The 22,127-nt window shown below is 46.7% G+C and overlaps 1 protein-coding gene across 3 annotated transcripts in view; it reads right to left on the bottom strand.

The window, feature by feature from the left end:
• STIM1 (stromal interaction molecule 1) overlaps positions 1 to 22,127 on the bottom strand; it is a 140,145-nt gene that overhangs the window by 69,720 nt on the left and 48,298 nt on the right. For all 3 annotated transcript variants that reach the window (XM_019530504.1, XM_019530506.1, XM_019530505.1), the window contains exon 2: positions 7,358 to 7,488. In XM_019530504.1, coding sequence (XP_019386049.1) covers positions 7,358 to 7,488 — 131 coding nt within the window. The remainder of the gene's footprint in view (positions 1 to 7,357; positions 7,489 to 22,127) is intronic.

The raw sequence follows: 22,127 nt of genomic DNA on the forward strand, positions 1-22,127 counted from the left end.
TCGTTAAGTGGAGGCAAGCAACCCATTTTCCCTGAACTACGGCCCATAGACATTGCTGCAACACTGACAAAAGGAGTCCCCTTTGCAACCGACAGTTTCAGAGACATTTTTTAAAAAGAGAGGCCTTCAGATATTGAAGCACACACAACTACATGGGGCTCTATGAAATATGCACAATGATGAAGCTATTTATAAAATTGCATAGCTTCATTAAACACAGAGCCCTATATTTTAAACAAGCGGGCCGCCAAATCCTGTAACAAGCCCATCTACCTCTCCATGAGATCCTCAGCTATCCTGATAATCGAGAAATAATAGAGAAGGAGGGTTGGAAGGGACCTCAGGAGCTCACATCTAGTAAAACTCCCCAGCTCAAAACAGGACAAGCTCCGTCTACATCATCCCAGCCAAGGCTTTGTCTACCCATGTCTTCAAAACCTCCACGGATGCAGATCCCACCACCTCTCTGGGTAACCTGTTTCAGTGCTTCATCACCTGCCTAGTGAGAAAGTTTTTCCTAATATCCAGCCTCAACTTTCCTTGCTGCAACTGGAGCCCATTGCTCCTTGTCCTGTCATTTGCCCCCACTGAGAACGGGCCAGCTCCATCCTCTTTGCAACCCCCCTGCAGGGAGTTGAAAGCTGCTATGAAATCCCTCCTCGGTCTTCTCTTTTGCAGACTAAATCATCCCATTTCCCTCAGCCTCTCCTCACAGGTCATGTCCTCCAGCACCCAAATTATTTTTGTTGCCCTCATCTGGACTCTCTCCAATGTGTCCACATCCTTTCTGTAGTGGGGGGCCCAAAACCGGACACAGGACTCCAGATGTGGCCTCCCCAGCACAGAATAGAGGGGAAGAAGTACTTAAGGGACGAAGAATCTTGGTTGGAGGTATTCTTTGGTGAGGACAGACCTGCAGCTGTTTTAGTGCATCGAGCTTGAACAGGAAATGCATCCCACAGGCTGAAACATGTTCAGTTTAGTCTCAAGACAAAGATGGCCTTAAACAAAGCTGGAATCACCTTTTGACTGAACATGAAGATCAGAAATAGGCTGGTAATCAGAGGGATTTTTCCCCGTAGGAAACAGGGTTCTCTCCTTGTAATTGCGGTCATAGATACCATCTTTTAACTCGATAAAAACTCACCTCCACACAAGAAAAGGGCAAAAGCATTCTTTAAAAAAAAAGAAAAAAAAGAAATGGTTTAAGGCTGTCGATAAATGTTCATCCCTGTTAAGTAGATTTTATTTTATTTATTTATTTATTAAGGATCGGCCCCTTTAATCCCAAACAAAGTGCCCATTACATCTCACAAAGAAGAGCTGCAATCTAAATAAACTCCCAAGGACTAATTCTCAGCCAAGCAAGAGGGCTGGGTTTCACTGGCACTCCCGAGAAAGTGCACGCAGCAGCTGCCTGCTCTTCGTGTGTACATCATTTCAACTCCAGCCTGCTCAGAAATGAAGGAAGCCGAGGAATGATTACACCTGCTGAGCAAAACACCCAGATGGACAAACTCAAGGCCTTAGTTTCATAGTAGCTGGGGTCAGGTGGCACCTGAACAGATCATCTAGCCTGACCCCCTGCCACAGGAAGGAATGAATGCTGGGTTCACAAGACTCTTGCAATACATCTGGTGACAGTATAAATGCTCCCTGAAAATCCAGATACCTGGCTGAGCTCACTTTCTTGGACAATAGAGGTCAAGGTCAGGACAATTGGGAAAGCTAAGGCAGAAAGGCAACCGACTCCCAACAGGGCCTTTCCAGCACCAGGCAAAGTCTGACAGCTGACCAGGAAGTCTCACCATGGCTGGGTAAGGAGTCCAAAAGCACTGACCCAGTCTACTACTCCAGTAACAAGCAGCCACAGCCCACACCTCTAATGGACTCATTCAGATTCGCTTTCTAGCCAGCCTAAACAAAACGCAGAGTACACGAACATGACCTAGATAGAGGTCGCAAATAAAAGCTATTCCCAACATGCTCCTGCACGATCTTCAACTTGTTCCCTACAAATCCTACTGAGAGTTTCTGCATTCATCACTCGCGTCAGACACACCATTTCTTGGGTATGGGGAAGAAGCTGCAGAACACGGTCACAAGCTTGTGCGGCTGCTTTACTTTACCCATGCGACCACAAACATTACGTTCTCTTCCTGCCACACCGCACAGGACGACACGTCCCCGCGGAGTGTAGCAGACAACTGGACAGCAATTCCAGGCCCTGTTCTTAAGATGAAATGCATCTGGCTGCAGAACAAGGCCGCTTCCTTTAAGCCTCTCTTCAGCACACCCTGCCTTGGGGCAGCCACTCAATCTTTCCCTGGCCTCCACTATTACATTGGCTGTAGCACACGAGCTCCTGCTCCTGTTGCAGATGCTGGATGCTGTTTATGTAGATCACTGTGGCACCCCGGTTCCTTGAGGTGAGCTGCTGACAGTTTTCCAGTTGCCTTCCTGCCAAATGCCAACAGACAGGACTAGACTGGATGACCCAAGTTGTCTTTTCCAGTCCCCTGCATTCACAAACAACTATCTACTAGATATTTTACTGGTCTCAAGTTGCAGCAAGGGAAGATGAGTCACTTTGTCTCCAGCAGGGTAGTGAAGCACTGGAACAAGTTACCTAACGAGGTGGTGGAATCACCATCCTTGGAGGTTTTTAAGGCTCGGCTCGACATGGGGATGATCTTGTTGGGGCTGGTCCTGTTCTGAGCAGAGGGCTAGACTCTGTGCAACCTCCTGAGGTCCCTTCCACCCTCATCTTCTACGATGGTATGGTTCTGTGATTAATGCTCAAATAGTCATCACCACCACCCACACCAGCCCTTCCTACACACCACAAAGTGAGCCCCAGCATCCTATAACAAAGTAGGACGTGGAGTAAAAAGTCCAATGGCCTCTGTAAGGCTCACTGGAGTACTGATTAACATTAATACTGATTAATGCATATACAGCTCACATGAGGGCTTTGCTAGAGCACTGACTAAAGCAGGCCTCTCCAAAGGCTGACCTCACACCACCAGGACACCTGTGAGACTCAACTTGACAAGACAGCGGGGTGTTGAAGGCAGATTGATAAGGGTGATGCTACAGAATTGAGAACACACCTGCTAGTAGCAGGAGGTCTGAGGCTTAGGGTAGTTTGGAAGAGGTGCTGGGGTTTATTATGTAAACCCGCAGACTTGTTTGATCCGTGCGTAAAGGACTGAAATCTTTGTGATTTGTGTTAGGCTTATGGGACGCAAGCAATTGTGAGTCGTACCTGTGCTTTACCACAAGCATTGGGGCTAACACCTTATAACCCTTTGGCCAGGTGCATGAGTTGGTGCTTTATAGGTAATAAACCTGGCTGAGCCTTTGCCAGTGAAACAACCCGTGCCACCAGTGTGTGTAACATCTGAGGACTCTGAAACAACACACACCGGCTACAGCAGCAGCACAGGCAACACCTTGGACAGAGAACTACGCTGACCAGGGGAGGACACAGAGGAACAACAGCCTCAAAACCTACCACGTGCCACAGAGAACAGGAGAAACCAAGGGTATCTGTACCCTTGGAACAGATATCTGGATCCTACTTAGGATCGAACCACGGCCTTTACTCCTGCTGACACGATACAATGGTGGAGAGACACAGTTAGCTATGTCAGTTTGACGTGAAGTAGAAAGCAGCATAGATTTGTATTTTACAGGACTAACCACAGTAGATATAGCTATATCTATGTGTGCTGTAGACATCTCACAAGCTTGTGAGTTAAAGCATTGGATGAAGTGAGCTTCATCTCATGAAAGCTTGTGCTATATCTCTACTTTGGTTAACCTATGATAAGGTGCATTGACATTGCTTTACTGGACTGTACCCACAATAATTTTTTATCACTTACACAAACAAGGCATGCTTTGCTATTATGCTCATATTCTTAGAATAACCTCAAAGGCTGGAAGAACAACTGCTCTGTTACTGAGGCTTGAATTTGTAAATTCTTATGATTATTCAACAAACATCTTCAGCTACCAGTGATGAAGACATTACCTTTCATCAACTGTATAAAAAACTCAGAATGATCGTGTAGCCTGAAAGATGCAGGATAAGTCAACAGGCAACTCTAGCTTTAAGCAGATTAGCAGCGATCACAGGGCTTGCAAGTTTTTCACATAAAAAAAGAGCTACTGACACTGACATTCCCTTGTAGTCTTCTCTGATGACAGTGATTTACGTCACCTACTTAGTTAGGTAAGGCCTGGCATACACTACTGAGTGATAGAGGTAAGTGCTGCAAACAGAGACAGCAGTGTTTTGGCAGAGGCACAGCCATTGTTTTCACAGACAAGTATTTGCATAGAACAACATTTGCGTATACATGCAAATAATGCAAGCTATTCTAAAAGGGCCCCCCAACAAGTTAAACAGACTCAAAACACTGGCTGCCAGAGCAGTTACAAATTCATAGCCTTGATCACAACGTGGGCCCCTGAGCAGATGCTCTGAAAAAGAAAAAGCAATGAATATCTTACTCTCCTTCTATCAGTTTCTGAACCAAAGACGTCAAGACCTAAACACTAACATGGTCTACTCCTTTTCAGAACAGACATCTGAGAGGAACAACCAGAACTAAATTCAGGGACTGACTTAAAAGGAAAGATTAAAAGGAGTTAAATGTACATAGCTTCAGTATGCAATGGACAGGAGTTCAAAACTCACCGTCACTGCCTGGCTCCCAGCTGCTTCTAACAATGCCGAGAGTGCCTCTCTTTCCGATCAGATGCAGAAGGCCGCCCATTACTCAATATCTGTCAGTCACAGATTAGATTCATTCTGCATGGGAAGACCTGCCCGAGAACTCAGCTGTTGCAAGATGCAGCTGTCTGACAACGTACTGGCGACTGACGCAAGAAGTGTCATATTTTTCTTAAATCTTCTTCGTGTTGCACAGAATCCCACTTTGTCTCCGGGTGCAATTTAAAGGGATTGTTTATATGCAACGAGCCTGATAGGGTTAAGCTGTGGATACGAGAGGCACTGCTCTCCATGCTTTACTTCATGTAAGGTCAGCTAGGAAGCCAGAGGTGAGATTTGTGGGTCTGGAAGAGGACCTTCTCAATGAAGGGTGCTAGGGACTCTTTCCCTAGCCCTGATTATGCCGACAAAACCTGTATGTGTACTTTAAGGCTCATCTTTTGCCCCTGGGCCCCATCAGATGACAAAGCTAAGTCTGCATTTGAGTGTGTGCTCTCCCACCTTTTAAAAATACATTGCCAAGTGCTTCCTACAAATGACTCTGGGAAGAGCAGAGTTAGTTACTTTTCTGCTGAAAAAAAAAAAAAAAAAATCAGCCTTCAGACATGATAACCAACTCATTGCCAGGGCTTCAGGATTTCTGGAGTTCATTAGCAAAGCTTCATCAGAGAAATCATCCCAAGAAGTAAACGAAAGAGACTGACTTATAAACCATCACATCCGAAATGCCTGCATCAGAGAAGAATGCCTGGAAAATACAATCCTTGTGTGGCTTCGGTGAGGAGCAAGGGACCTTTAAACACTATACAATGGCATGGCTCTGCATTGCAAAGACTGACTTTCTACTCTAAACAGCTGCTGAGCAGTCAGTCGCCTTCCTGACATACAAAAAGCCAATGGCCAGGCAATAGGCAGGGACACAGGACTGAAGGAGCCAGACAAACTAAACCAGCATCACTAACACTCCTTGGCCCACAGAGTGTGAGGGAAGGATTTAGGCTCATATCCAACAGTTGTTGCAGCAGACAGGAATGTGCAATTGGGCCTCAAATTGAGAGCTCACTCAGTGTCTTTGCTGACTCCCGATATCCTCCCCTTTCATCCAGCCAGAGAAAACATGTGACAGCAAAGACAGATTCCTTATGGCAGAAGCTGCTGTGATTACCCAGGAGCTGGATAGTGGAACAGACGGAGATCTAGAAGAAGAGAAGCCCATGGACTAGATAATGTTGTAGCTTGTCATTTTCTTTTAGCCGAGTTTTAACTCCCAGACAAATTATGGATGGGCATGCAGAAGAGTAGCTCCTGACTAGTCAGAAAAGTAGCTCCTGACTAACTGAAGCCCAAAGCGTTTACTGCTCTTAAGTGCAAAATCAATGTTAGGTCAATAAGTAACAAAACCTAATTGTTCATGAGCGGTGTAATAACATGGAGAGACTTTCCTTAATAAGCTAGCAAGCACTATTTTTCAGTATAATCCTTTTCCAATAACCACAGATGTCCATTTCAAGAAGGCTGTCATAAGACTCTAATACAATTTAAGGGAAAATACCACTCAAGATGTGATTCCTGCCCTGAGGAGCTTACGAATTAATATTAGACAGGACAAAGGTAACTGTATGCTAGCTAGCTCAAGGAGGTACAGGGATTGGCTCATTTCTTGTAGGCATAGCCAAAGCAGCCTTTAAGGCAGGACCTCGGAGGAAGATGGCCTTGCAAACGCACTTTGCAAGGTCACTCTATACATAAGGCAGGACAAGGTCCATTGTGGCACTAAAAGACAAATCCTCGAGACTGGTGTCACTGGAAGAGGAATGCAAAGCAACAAGGTCAGCTAAGCAGGAAGTTTCACAGAAGGCCTCAGAAGGTGATAAGCAGCTTGAATTTGCTGCAGGGAAGAAGCAGGAGGTAGTAGAATAACCTGGAGGGAAAGTGTGAGGGGGGCAGGTTAACAAGAAAAGCAGTTTGGTCTTTGCAGCTGCATTCGGATGGACTAAATGGGTTGCAGCAAGGGCCTGTAGAGCAGAGAAGAAGGTTTCATTGATCAAGACGGGAGATGACGGGGACTGGCTGAGATATTTAGGCACCCACGTGGAGAGAAAAGGCTGGATATTTGGAGCGTTTTCAAGCTAGATGAGAGCAGTTGTGGTAACTTCAATATCCAGCAGCTGGGAAGTCCTCTTGGAATGCAATATTAGTTGCATCACAGTACTACCTAAAATAGGGGCAAACAATTAGTTCGGCTGGAAGGCCACTCAATGAGTTCTGGTGAAGCATCCAGGCCCATGCAGTGTGCAGCAGGGGCAGCCACCGGTGAGGCTGGATATAATTAATTGGTGGGTGCCTGCCTGCAGGCCGGATCCAATCAGCTGACCTAGAAGCTGGAGTGAAGTGATGACACCAATGCAAAAGACAAAAGTTCAGCAGGTTACTGTCACGGAGCATCTGGCCCACACTGGACTGCAGGTTCAGTGCTGCACATAGTCACTCATTGATGCACAACTCTGCTAGAAAATGTCATTAGTAACCCTGCCCTGTAGCACTGTCCAAAAGAGAGCAGCCCATCTCTAGAAGAGCATAAGGAAGAGGGAAAGGAAAAGAGTGGACACTAACCTCATCGCTCTCCTCTACATCTACGTTGCCATTGGCGTCATCATCCATCTGCTTGTGGATGCTGCGGACGGCTTCAAAGCTGAGCTGCTCATCTTCATTGTGACACAAGGGCTTATCGATTCGACAGAACTCTGTTAGGAGAGAAAACATGGGCATTAGGCCACCTCAATCTCACTCTCATTAAACATTTATTTGAAGTGGCTGGGGGTAGAGTCCAACTAAGACAATGCTGGAGCACTTTAGTGTCTCATGCACAGAAACATGAAATACAACTGGCAGGTGGCTATGATTACAGCAAAACTTACAAAGTCCCGGGCCTTCACCTTGCAGACCGATGCCTGTACCCCATTCCAACACAGCAACTGAGATCAGAGCAGATGGAAATGCTCATCAGCTTGTGGGATGAGCGCTGGGCTTTCTGCTTCAAGAAGTGCAACTTTGCTCTCCCTAGTAATGTACTTGTCAGTATTCTCTGGCAAGGATGGGACCTCTGGGGTTGTTTCTGCTTATATGTTGGATTTATTTCCCCATGTGGGTTTCCTGTTTGGCATGGAGATCCTATTATTTGTACTACAGTAGCATCCAGGAATAGGATATTTGGGAGTGGGGATTCAGCTCATTTTGATTCATACAAACAATTCAACAGGGAACTGTGCTTTAGTCCATGCAGAACTGGTCACTTAGAACTTGATACTTCTGGTTCAAAACCAGCACCTAAAACTGCGCTGCACATTTACCAGGCAAACAGGGCTGATGCAAAAGCCCAGGTACCATGCTTATAGGAGGCTTTACAAGTTTTTAGAGACAAGCATCTGGGTAGCATAAAGATATTTTCACCTAACAAGTACCTGGACCAAAGTTTCATACATTTCATAGACATCAGGGCTGGAAGGGACCTCGGGAGATCATCGAGTCCAGCCCCCTGCCCAAAGGGCAGGAAGTCAGCTGGGGTCATAGGATCCCAGCAAGATAAGCATCCAATTCACTCTTGAAGGTGTTCAATGTAGGTGCTTGAACCACCTCCGCTGGCAGACTGTTCCAGACCTTGGGGGCTCGGACAGGAAAGAAATTCTTCCTTATGTCCAGCCTGAAACGGTCTTGCAGGAGTTTGTGACCGTTCGACCTAGTCATCCCTTGGGGCGCTGTTACTCTAGACTGTTAAGGATGTGAAAGGTTTTATCATCTGATTGCTGTTCTGGGGCTTCTATGAAATGAGTCTGATAGGTCTTAGCTCCGTTGCCGATGGACAAGTGTGAACATCATTAAAAAACACCATCACAATTAGCCTCCCTGCTAAAAGTCTCAGCAGGAAAGCCAAGGCTCCCCTCTGTCTCGAAGGCGGTTCTTCCAAAGGGAGACAAGAGTATTGACAGGACAGCAAGGGGCCTTTCCCTGCAGCCACCCATGCTGTGAAGTTTTGTGGATTCAAGGGCACAGATAACGCCATCATCACCCTGGTATCCAGAGACCCCGATGAAATGAAGGTATTCATCCCCTTAAAAGTGAAATATATGCTGAATTAAGCAATTAGCTGGATCAGGGCCCAAGTGTGGACACAACAAGGACACATCACAGTTGTCTACTTAACAGCACTATATTCAACCCAATGCTTCCAACTATTTTGTTCACCCCAAACCCTGCTAGTAAGGTAGAAAAACCCTTGGAGAGGGACAGATCTATAGTCCATAGGGAAAGGCTGTCAGCATACATTTTACCTGGCCTGGGCAGGTTTCAGAAACAAACTGGCTGAGGCGATCTCCAAATTAGATTCACTTTACGGACCTGGCCTGCTACTAGCATGCACACCCAGGCACACACATGAGAGCACAGCAGATGCTATCAGTCTTCAAGAGACACTGTTTTCCAGCAAGTTTCTTGCCTGTGCCTAGTCTCCCTCTCCAGCTGTCTGGGAAGCTCCCATGTCTCATTCACCCCAGACTCTCGAAAACATAAGGAAGAGAAAAATTGCAAGGAATTTTCTGAAACTGTGACTCCCCTGCTCAGAGACTGCAGTGCCCGAACGACAGCTACCGCAGGTAAGTGCTTTAGTCCATCAGATGCCAAATGTCGCAGGCAAGAGGCTGAAATACAAGCATGTAAAACAGTAAAGGAGCACGTGGGATAAAACCTGGATGAATAAGACGAGTGTGACTGATGGTCACTTGCACTTTTCTCCGAACACAGGTGCCTGCGTCAGATAGAAATGGCTCCATGAGTCATGATAAAGCACTGCATGATCACTAAGGGTTTACTGGAAACGTCTCTGCAGAAGCGAGAAACAGATGAATGGGTCAACCTGCATCGCCTCTTGTCATTTACAGTAATCTCAGCTGCCAACGTTTCTGAACTTAAGGTGGCTCCAGCCACAAGCCTCACCCATCCCAAAATATCAGCGAAAGCTCAGGGAGAAACTCCAGTGCAACAGCAGGAGAGCAGTGGTTCTCCTTGCGGATGTCCCTTCAACCTGAGATCTGTCAGTTTTGGTTTGTGTCTGCACACACCCGAAATAACAACATAAGACTTGTTCAATTCCTAAAGAAGATGCTGTATCCTTGAAGCTTACTAACCTGGAGGTGAAGAAACAAAAACATTTCAGAATCTGTTATTGGAACGAGTTTCATTTTTATTTATTCTAGTCAAGCAAATATTAAAATTATGCTCTCCAACTCCGGAGTTCACATTAGACAGTTTCCCACTCATGATCCCGTACAAAGAGCATCCACCTGCCAACTCAGTCTTTAGCTTGTGCTCATCTTTTCTAAAGTGAGCTTGACTTGTCTTTTTTTTTTTTTTTTTTTTTTAAATACGAAACTCAAACGACCAGTGCATTCAAACTCCTGGCAACTACCAGCCCCGAGACAGGTCTTTTCAAACTGACATGAGATTTAAATTACAATATGCTAGTGTCTAATATAAATGCAGATTAGAAGATGGGACGCACCAGTTTCCCTCAGTGCTCCATCAAAGGAAGTCAGTCGTGTGTGCTATGTCTGGCAGATATTAAGAGATTATTCCTACTCAATGCTCCAGAAAAAGGTGAAAATCCCCAAGGCACCTGCTGGAACACCACTAGCAAATTTCTTCCCAAATTAGGAAAGCGGCTCAGCTCTTCATACAGGAGCTGAAATCACCACGATTAATATCCAGTCCTATTTGTGCTCTGAAATAACAGTGGTGCCCAAGACAAAGGTAATAGCCAATTTCTCTTGAATTCCCATACACATCGGCCCTTCTGGGAAAGGGATTCTTATCCTCAAAGAAGAGCAAAACCATCTGGGAATTAAAAATATATAGATAGATCCAGATGTATCCTGAAATCCTGGCCTATGCTGAAGAAGCAGACGCCTCAGCAACCCTGCTACAACCCTGTAATATCAATATGGGTGTGCAGAGTTAAACTGGCAAAATCCTCTTAGTACAGACAAGGCCTTTGTTAGCTGAACATTTGCCCTGGTCAGACTTGCTGAGAGATGCAAACTGGTGCTTGAAGAAGTTTGTATTCTTCAAGGAAGAAGGTCAGCAGATTTGTTACTATGGGTACTTTAGCCTGTTTGCAGCTTAGGAGTGGATCCAGACCTGTCAGTCCTTGGCAGAAAGAGAATACCCCTGTCCTGAGATGGCCTCCAGTTAAGACAACTGCCAGGGCATGTCCAGATGGGCACACATGTACAGTTTGCAGCACTGCAGACCCGCCTGCAATGCTACAGACCACACACACCACACATGCATGCATTTGCTGTGCTGCTAGTTTGCAGCATGGCGGGTGTCAAAATAACCCTCAGCAGAAAAAAGTGGGCAGGGCATGTGGCAGCAGCGTGAACCACCCAAAACTGGAGCCTGGCAGGCCGAAGCCATGCCCCAGCTGTCAGCCAAGCGCTGCATGCCCGGATCACCACTGTGCCTTGGGAGGCCCCTAGGACCCCAGGCACAGCTCGTCACACACCAGAGCGTGTGTGCACAGGTGTTCCCCGAGGACAAGCAGCAGCACCACAAATGTGTACCACTGCTCTCTGTCCCCAGGGAAGCACGTGGCATGCTCATCTGGATGCAGCCCCAGAGTCTCTCTTAAGTTATGTATTGTGGGCACCATACATTAAAAGCAAAGCCATAAGTTCTGCTACTCTATAACATGAAGAGACAAATTCCCAGAACAAAACCGTCCTAAATTTTTTTAACAAATTTAGGATGAAACAAAGCTGAATAAAAATAAGCTGAATATGCACCAAGAATGTCCCCTTGTTGCAAAAAAGGCCAGTGGTATACCAGATTATATTATCAGGAGTGTCCCTTGCAGATCAAGGGAAGCGATTCTTCCACTCTATTTGGCACTGATGAGGCCTCATCTATATCTAGTTTTGGGCCCCACACTTCAAGAAGGATGTGGACAGGCTGGAAATGAGTCCAGCAGAGTGACACAAATGATTATAGACCTAGGAAGCACGACTGATGAGGAAAGGCTGAAAGAACTAGGGTTATTTACTTTGGAGAAGAGAAGATTTGAGAATAATCTTCAAAATACTTGAAGCAGGATTACAGAGAGGCTGGAGATGGGCTTTGCTCCATGACATTAGGAGACAGGACTACAAACAATGGCCTCCAGCCACAGCAGCAGAAAATTAGGCTGGAGATTAGAAGGATCTTGCTGATGTGGATGGTGGTCAAGCATCGGAACAGGAACCCAAGAGAAGGTGGGGAATCTCCATCCCTGGACACATTTAAGAGCAGGCTAGACAGACACTTGGGATGGTTTCCTTAAAGATGGTCCTGCCTTGAGTAGATGCAGGGGACAACCTCTTACTGCCCCACCGATAATACTGCCTTGAGCAGTTCACACGAGTGGGGGATGAATGCTACGACAGCTGAAGACTACGTCTCTGAAAAGAAGTGCAAGACTAAGCTGCAGCAGAGAAAGATCAAGAGGTTGTCAACCTCCCACCCCGAATGGGAAACAGTGATGCTAAGAAATTCGGTGTTAGTAAATACAAAGTACAATGACAGCAACCATAAGAGTTATATTAGGATAGTGCTGTTCGGGAATGAGGAACGAGGCTCCAGGATAGACTCCTGGGAATGTAGTTGACCTAAGGGGTCAGTTTAAAAATCAGGGTTTCCACAAAAACTTCCTTTTCCTTGAAAATGCCAGGAATATCCAAGCTCAGAAACTTGATCTTTCAGCTCGGGCGTTTGTAAACCCATGCTAGTGCCCTCCGGAAGAAACACAGGTATATGTTTCACTTGTTTAATGTGATAATTGGATCTTGGGCTTTGCGTCAGCCAGCACAAGATGTTCTACTTGCTGACTTCTTACTAGGCCCCATGAGCAGCCACTGCTTCATCCAAATAGCCATTTTGCAACTCCGATGCTAGATGCAGGGGCTGTGTTCATAGCAGGCCTCCTCGGTGAGCAAGATACAAGGCCTGTGAAGCATTAGCTTCTCCTGCTAGTATTATCAGCACACTCTCCTTTCTGCCTTTTCTATGATCCTGAGAAGCAGTGGAAATAATGGGATGGCATACAGCAGAGATCTTGCTCGGCTTTGTGAGGGATCACTTCTCGCCTGGCATCTAGCATCCCAACCCCTGCAGAGACTACAGGGGGGTTGTACTGCCATTTGCAGACACGAAAAACACAAATCACAAGCCCAAACTGAGCCAGGAATACCTTCCAGGTGCAAAGTCCACTGTGCTCAATCCCTCTTCTGCCATGTCACCCTGATGTTCGTCTTTCCTTTGAAAGGAAACACAGAAAGAAACACAGAACATTGCTCTGCTCAGGACAGCAGTCTTCTATGTCAGTTTTCCTACTTAAGGAAAAAAAAAAAAAAACAGACATGCAAACTGTTAGATCCAGAACACGCTCGTTACCCGTGCAAGGAAAAATGCTCTGAGCCTTCAATAAATCAGTGTGTTCCAACCAGCGGCTGCTCTGCTCTTACATGCATTGAAACGGGACCCGGAGAAGCCCTTTCTACTATCTTCATCCAACATCTGCCTGCTCCGCTGATCTAAAAAGCGTCTCAAATCTGGTTCCCTGCATTTTACCAACCGGAAGAGCAAAGAATAGATTTTGGAGCCTGGACCTCCACATCTATATAGGGCGGCACACAGAAGGGATCAGAAGAACAGCTGGATGCAGCTTCAGTGAACTGGATCTGGCTCATAGGAAGCATGCCACAGTGAGTCATGTTCTTGAAACAATCACTCTCGTTAGACATCGCTAGGAACTGGATATTTATTCTGTAACACCCGTGCTACTTTCCTGGGCCAGATGTACGTGGAGAAAAGAAGCAAGCTTCCAAAATGGAGGACCAGAAGGTGAGTGAGTGCAAGGTGCCTCCCTCCCTTTCTCCTCCGACATCTCTCCAAAGCCAGCTTCTCCAGGCAGGCGTGATGATGGCAGCCTCTGGGAACAATCTGGAGGGCATGATGACCTGCAGCAGCAGCCAGTGACGACAATCCGGCAGTCAGGGTGTGGAGACCTACAGCAGCAAGCCGGGACACCAGGCCAATATTTCTCCAGCATGGCAGGGCACCCCTGTTCCTTCCTTATACCTTCTCAGGGAGCGGACAGAAGCAAAAGTAGGGATGGTTTGCTCAGCATTGCCTTATCCTTGGCACCATACAAGAGAGGCATGCCTCAGCGGGTATTTTTACTTCCCTTCTAGCTAGCTCAGTTGGTGCTTGCTTTTAATACGTATTTAGCCCCCTAGCACCAATTTGGGCAGCCGGTCTCTCTCTCCCAGGAAGCAAGAACTCCCTTTCTCTCTACTGCACATGCACGCAGCCATCAGCAGAGATCTCTGGCTTGGCCTCCTCTGTGTCTTATCTGCCGTGCTGGGCTCGGCAAAGCTCTGCAGGAGAACAGGGTGTGCCTTTATTTATATCTCCTTTTGGAGCTTGTCCCTTGCAATCCCACTCCAGAAGGCAGTGAGATTTGGCTCCAATGTTGCTCCTGAGTATTTCCAGTGTCCTTCATGCATTCTCAAGATGGGCCCGGGTTACAGCCTTCTCTGCACACCAGGCACCCTCCAAGTCTTTCCAGAAAAAGTAAGGGGGTTTGAGAAGAGACTCCAAAAAGGCTTCACTGCTTTCAAGCACCTGGGACAGCACAGGCCAGATGGGTCTGCATCTCTCAAGACTCACCTGAGAGACATAGGAACCCCTACAAGGCTCGTTATCCAGGCAGCAGTAGGGAGAATGAACTGGGCCTGCAGGTCCCTTACAGGAAAGGGTCATGTTGGCACTCTGTCTGATATCTTTAGGGTCCAGATGGAGGCAAGGCAAGACAGCAACAGACGAAAAAACTTCACAGGCAGGCAGACAACTGCTGGTACAGACTCTTCAGGACTCGGGTGAGATCTTCCATCTGTCTTCCCAACCAAGGGTGGTGAAGGGAATCTACTTGCTAAAAATCCAGTTCTTCTCCAAAGCCACTAGCATCCTTCCCTGCCCAGGGCAGGAGAGGGAACTGCAGCCTGCCCAAAGAAAAAAACTAAGCTCCTCAATTGGCGGGTCTACATGAGATGTTTACTGCGCATGTCATGGCAAAAGCCGTGCTCATAGCTGACTGCGCAGTGTTATTAAGCTAACACGCAGTAAGTCTCGCTAAATAACTGTGCACCGGCACTACTGTGCAGTAACTCTAGGTACTGCATTTAGTTAGTACTTTATTAAGGAAGTACTAAACTAACTGTGCAGTATCTAAGGTGTATTAATGAAAGTAATAAGCCACTGAATGAGTACAAGGTGATGAAAGCAGAAAACTCTCCTCTCTTGCTTCCTTCTGCCACTGGCTCTCAGTCGAGCTTGCTTCCTGAAGCATGCAGAGAACCAGCTCCCAAATGCCTTAAAGGAAGGAGAAACAGAGCTAAGAGAATACCCCCGCAAAGGATGTGGCTGGGAGTCAGAAGCATTACTGTACCCACAGGTTATCTGCAGATCTGAACGGAAGCTCGAAACTTGTAGCCAACAGGCCAAGGCAAGCACCAGATAGGAGACAGGCAGAAAACTTGGGGCAGGCTTCTCCTGTCAGGGACAGGACTGGGTCTGCCCCCCCAGGGTGGGGAAGAAGGACCCACTGAAACAAGCCTGAGGACCTCACCTTGAGGAAGAAACCAGCTTAAGGGGTTTGGGCCATGAGCTGCAACTTGTAAAGCAGCCAGAAAAATCTACTAATTGCAGCTTCCTTCAACTGAGTGAACATACATGGTGGCTGTCTCCAATGCAGACAACATGCACCACAGACAAGGTGGCAAATGCCTTTACAGGCCCAGAAAGGGCTCAGAAGATACCACAGCGCAGGAAAAAACACTTAGACATGGACCCAGACTTAGGGAATGGGTGGAAGGCGCTCATGGCCTGGGGCCATGTGGCAGTACAGAATGACCTTGCAATCATGACTGAATTTACCTGTGCCCGCCGCCGCCTTTGAGAGAAAGGAGGCATTAGCCCCAGTGAGTAGCTGGGGGACAGGGCAACAAGAAGATTAAGCGATTTGACAAAGGTCATATGGGGAGTTTGTATAGCAGTGCCGGAGGTTGAAACCAGGTGCACTGAATCTATATGGTCTTTCAGCACAAAGCCACCCTGGTCTGAGAGTTCAGCAGTACCCAAGCATCGGTGCTCAGGTGTGGGAGGGTGATGGTTACTGGTTACACGCACTCAACTTACAGTTCTGCAGTACATACTAAGGCCTGCTACACAAAGGGGGTGTGCCAACTATTAGCAGCATCAAAATATTGCAGTACAAATCTTACATAGCTTATCCCTTGGGGGAAAGGAGTGTCCAAGGGGGATTCTTGCCAGTGGCTATTCAACTGCAGGTTCTCACCAGATTTTCTTCCGTGAGTTCCCATCATCTCTAATGATGCTTGAAAAGCGCCCTTAATACCAGTAGAGTCAGTCATCCCCAGCCACACTTAATATTAGAATAAAAGCCTCCATTGGGATAGGATTAGATGGCAGCTTAGTTTACTTTTAGGAGTTGTGATTTATACAAAAAGCTTATTAAAAAAAACTGGAGCCACAGTCAGGAAAGAAACTGATCTTGGGGGGCGGGGGAGGGGGGAAAGACTTTCAGAAGCTGGCTGGGCCCAGCAAAAGGCACATCTCTTGGGTGGTCCCCCACCAACGTAGGGAGCGGACAGTTTTCAGCAGAGGATCTCCAAGCCATTCACACACATTATCAAAGCCTCCTACCAGGCCCGGAAGGATGGGAAGAGGGCATCATTATTCTTGCTGGAAGGATAAAGCAAGGTAGAGTGTTATCTATTAGCAAAGCAATGACAGAGGGAGCAAGAAGCACCCGAGTTTTAGCTATCGAAAAATACACCCTTGAAAGATGGTGAGGGTACAAATACTGCTCTCAGTCATTCTAACCTCTGTGAAATACTATTCGAGTTACAGCCTTGCATGCCACAGCTGGGCACAGCTTGTTGAAGAGGAGGTGACTAGCCTTTAAAGGTAACGCCCCTATGTGTAAGAGATGTCATAAAAGGGACTTGAAAACATATGATGCTATAGATCTAAGGGGTGAGGTCCCTGAATGGACAAGGGAAAGGGCATTTGAGCACATGGCTCATGCAAACACAGAGGAGGATATATCTGACGGGAAATTAAAGCAAGACCCACAACATTTTCACTCACAGGATGTGATGGTACATCCACCACAGCCCAACCCTGGGGCACACAGGCCTCCTTTTGTCTCTACAAAAGAGATCACTTTTCCCTATATTTGTTGAGGAGGAAAAAAGGGAAGTTTTCCATATTCTTATTTGACTGATCTTAATGGCAATGTACCCTGCATTAGGCATGGTGAAGGGGTCTGGGGTCCCACCAATTCTGTTGGGAGTGCAGACAGACCACATGTCCATTCAGCATGAGTGATATGGGTAGGTCAAGAAGAAAGTCCATAAAATTCGCTCCTAACACACAAAAACTAAGAGCAGCACAGCAAGGCTCCAAAATAAGCTACAACTATGAAACTCTCCGAGCCTGAACGATCTAATCTGCATATAAACCCAAATCCATTTCCTTCCACCACTTGAATGAAATGTTGGTGACAGAGTAAACTTATCTCCAAGATAACATGAATGACAACAGGGGACCACTTCAGAAAAAATAAACTCAGACTTTTAAAACTTTTATTTTCCAGCAGAAACTCACTGGATCAAATGGCCTCTGGCGGAAAGCAACTTCCACAAAACCTCCAGCCAAGAATGCTCTTGGAAAGAAAACTACCCCTGGTTTGGTCTTCGGTGTCCCAAACCCCTCCATTGTTCTGTCATTTTCTACTTATATATAATTTCAAGACAAAGATGTTTTAAAGCACAGTTGCTCAGCAGGGCACCTAAATGAAAGCTGAACGATGCAGCCTGCAAGCTGCTAAGTATCTTCAGGGCATGCAGACTACCAAACCAAACGATCCTAAAGACCTTGCAAAAATAGGTTCTCTTCTTAGGCGTAACTGCCAATATGCATTTCCTACAAACCTTGAGAAAAAACCCTCTCCTGACTCATTTTTCACTAGCATTTCTCTCTGCATTCATCTGTCTCTCTCATTCTTCAGGAAATGGAAAAAGAATTAAGATCGCGTTCTCGAAGTGCTGAAGATGACCAGGCTTAGGGTTGCTGCCAGGCAGACGAGAGAAATGCTCCTCCAGCCCCTGGCTCCTTGAGAAGTTGGTAACTGGAGTCCGACCTCGCACGGCAGGAACCGGGCTCGGGAAGCGTCACGCATAAGAACATTCTATAAAGCATTAGATCACAGCAGCTGGCAATGTGCTAAGATCGCTGCTCTATCGAGATGCATTTCAGCCAGACAGACCATGCCTTTTTTCTTCCTTCAAGAGACTGTCAGACTGTGGAAAAACACCAAATGAATCAGCTCCCAGTCTGAGACTCTAATTTGCTCAACAAAGAGCCAAGGAATGAGGCAAGGCAGTTTGCTCCCACATAGCCCTGTCAGTGGGCCATGAGGATCTACTAGATCCCACTCCAAGTTTGCTCCATCTCCACGCCCTGTGCAGCCCTGAGACAGTGGCACTCAACCTTTTAGTCCTGAGAGCCAAGTAAATGGCATGGGGTTGGTCCACAAGTCGGATCCAGTGTGGGGTTGGTGCTTGAGGTTGGTCCACAGGTGCAATCCAGTGCACCAGTCTGACGCCACATGCCAGATACGGCCTCAGAGTGACCCTGCGGGCCAGTGCGGCAACCCTATATACCGGCCCAACCCAGGGCTTCAATTAACACTGCCACAACAACGGGCACCTCTGCTCTGGGACTCAACTCCCAGATCATTCTGCATGTCCCACTGGAAGCTAATCTAATCTAGGTCACTAGTGACCAGCGATCTAGAAATGAAAGGCTTGGCATTCCCCAAGCAATTACGGCCCCATGACTGATCTGTTTTTAAGTTCCTGCTGTGCCTTTAATCCTGCCAGTTCCTTCCTTTAAAGGTACTGTCACAGCCCTTGGTGGGGTGCAGCTATTCTGGCTCAGGAAGGTTCATTTCGAAAGCAAGGGCGCAACAGTTCAAATTTTGGCCCATGACGTTACACAGCCAAAGCCAAGCTTGCTGCGACAGTGAAACTACAGAAGTCACTTCCCCCCTTCTGGGAACTCACATTGCACAGTTTTCAGTGAAGTGTTACTAAGTGATCTGTAGTGGCAAAGGATGCCAAAAGCAGCAAAAAACGCAGAAACGAGGGAAAAGCCCCTGAAGTATAGCAACCCAATATAAAATACTGACAACTGCCAAATATCAGCATTCAGGATCAGCTGACAACACAGAGCATCAACCTCCATTAAAAAGGGACTCGAGCATGAATACTGCCTGGACAATTAGGTGAGCACGTTCTTGATCCACTGCACTGATTGTCTCTGCTGCAGCCTGGACTGCTGCAAATCTTATAAACAGGAATTCACTGCAGTTGTTCTGTTCGCATATCCCCTGGCTACCCTACAAATCATTTTAGGGGTCTGGACCATATATGTTCCTCACCTGAACACAACCACTGCTATGCCAGATTAAAACCTACAGGAGACTGTTCTCTTTCTGTCAGAAACAGCCACCCGCATACGCAGGAGATATTGGTCCTGTTCTCTCTTTCAACCTTCCTGGAGCACATTCATCGGTGAGGCAGAAGCAGCAGGAGTCCCAGGACCATTTTTGAAAGAGGTATTTAAACATCAGCACTGCATGTAAATCAAAAACTTTTATTTCTAGGCAGATGCCCCAAGACATTTGGGTATGATCAACAGCCACCTGCTTGCGCTTCAGACTTATTTGGCCACCTGCATTTTTGTTCTTAGCTTTTCTACTCCCTGGCACACTTATTACTCAGGGCAATTCCTCACCTATGACAAATCATAGAAAATGAGGGTTGGGAGGGACCTCAGGAGATCACATCTAGTCCAACCCCCTGCTCAAAGCAGGACCAGCCCCAACTACATCATCCCAGCCAAAGCTGTCTACTTGGGTCTTAACCTTTCTAGGTAACCCATTCCAGTGCTTTACTACCCTCCTTGTGAGTAAGTAGCACAGGGCCCTGAAAAAGTTGTATGGCTGGGCCTCTAACCACTTCCTCGCAATGGACAGGAAACCTCAATTTGAAAAGAGCCGTGGAAAGGAATGACAAATGCTCGTGGTGCTGTGCAGCATGACATCCGCTCTCCCTCCACTTCTGCCCTCCTCTTATCTCGTCCAAACACGCCCTTCATGCCTGCTGTAGCCAACAGTGAGGTTTGCCCTCCGGTTCATCTACCCAACTGCTAGCTTTCCCAACTCCTGCACTCTTCCCAATTCCCCTCTCAGTACAAACACACCGGAGTTACTGCCCATCCTCAAAAAGAAAAAGCCTGCCTAACATCCCCACTGCAACCTCTCTCTCTTTATACTGTCCTCCTCCAACACCCAACCCATTGACACAGCACTGTTCAGCCCCCCTATCTTGAGCTCCTTCCCTTCAGCTAAAAAACTGGAGTCCCAGCCTGGCTTCTGCTCAGTCCACAGAGCAGGGAACTATGAGGTTTAGGGGCAGCCTTCTCCAGTCCCTGTCACCAAGCCAGTCTGGGTGACATAATATTTGTATTTCATCACAATTAAGAAAAGTTTCCTGCAACAAAACCCAGCATTACGCCAAAGGGATGTCATTTGTTTTCAAGATCTGAATGTTTTTCTTCTCTGAGAGGAGGGAATTAGCAGTTGCGACTGCAGAAGCAGAACAGCAATGGATAGAGAAGAGGCTGGATGGAGAGGGATCATATTAGCAGCTATGCTGTCAGGAACAGACAGTTGCACACAGCTGGGCACTAGGACAATGCTCAAAGAAACTGTGTCCCCTCACCCCAGTGGGGGAGGGACCCAGGGACACTTGCCACAGGAAGGGACCCAGGAAGACCAGTAAATATTTTGGAGGGGTGGGGGACTTACTTGTTTTTTTACTGGCTCTAGAAAGACCTCAAGTTACAAAGTAGTGGCCCAATAAAACCTATTGTTGGGGTTCAAGCTTCAGTTGACTAAAAACAGATCAGGTACTGCCTTGTAATACTTATTTCATCAAAATTAACGTGCAATGCACTAATGCTTGATGCCTCTGGCTCCGAGCAGATTAGACTCAGTGTCCCCAGAGATGCCTCATCATCATGGACAGCTTAACCCCTAGCAAGCAATCTTCTCGCACACAACGCAGTGTTTGGGGACTGAAAAGAACAGCATTTTCACAAAGGAAAAGGTCAAAATGCATCTAAAGATAAACCAGTTTATATGGATATTTCTGTTTGCAAAAGACCAGAGGTTCAAGGGGCGATCGGACTGGCAGGAAGCCACAGTAGAAGAATAAATCAAGTAAGACCTACATAGTCCCCACCCTGTGAAGCGCTGGGCTCTTGTTATTTTCTTTTTTCTTATATTCTTATGTTGACTAGGGTCTTTCTAGAAAAAGAAGGGGCTAAGGAGAAGGGGAGAGTTGTATGAGCTTTTTTATGAAACTCCATGGAGGCAGATTGCCCAGACGACTCAACTTACAACATATTTTGATAATGTGGCCCTGATTTTCTGGATGAAACTGCAGACTTCATTTGGACCATGGGGCTTGCTTGGCTTCTCTGCTCTTGCACTTCCAAATTGGGTTAAAACCCAGGGGAGTTAACGGGAAATTCCTCCACCTAGCATAAAGCTAACAAGTGGAGGAGCTAACATACTTCTATGTTCATTTGTTGAAATAGGGCATCCTTGGTAGAAGGAGGGTCACTAATGAAGGGTCATGATTTCATGTGTGAACCTCAACAAGGAAGCAACTAATCAGTGGCTTAATGAGTGGGAAATTCTGATCAGGAGTTGATAGAGAGAGGGCCATCACCTGACAAATGGGAGTGGAGGCCATGCTTTATACGTCCCTTGTCAGCTTTTTTTTTTTTTTTTTTTTTTAAAAAAGAGAGAGAAGGGGAAAGGCAAAACCAGACTCCTTGTTCCAGCCAAGAAGCCACATGCAGCAGGGCTTGGAGAAGAGGAAAAATCAACAACCACTGCCCCAAATCTCAGCCAGTTTCCCCTCCCTTAGCTACCTCATGCTCTGGAAATGCTAGAGGCATTCTGTTTGCCTTGATCTATATACAGGCATACCTCGAGGAGATGGCTACTCTTGGCTTTAAAGAAGGGAACCTCCAGCTCTACAAGGAGAGGCTGAAAGAGCAGCAATTGAATGGTTGGGCCCTTGTCTACAGCGACAGCGGTGAAATCAAAGCAGCCCTAGGCATGAGCGTTGGAGAA

This window comes from Crocodylus porosus, unplaced genomic scaffold (assembly GCF_001723895.1).
Source record: "Crocodylus porosus isolate Cpor-Errol unplaced genomic scaffold, CroPor_comp1, whole genome shotgun sequence".
NCBI lineage: Eukaryota > Metazoa > Chordata > Crocodylia > Crocodylidae > Crocodylus > Crocodylus porosus.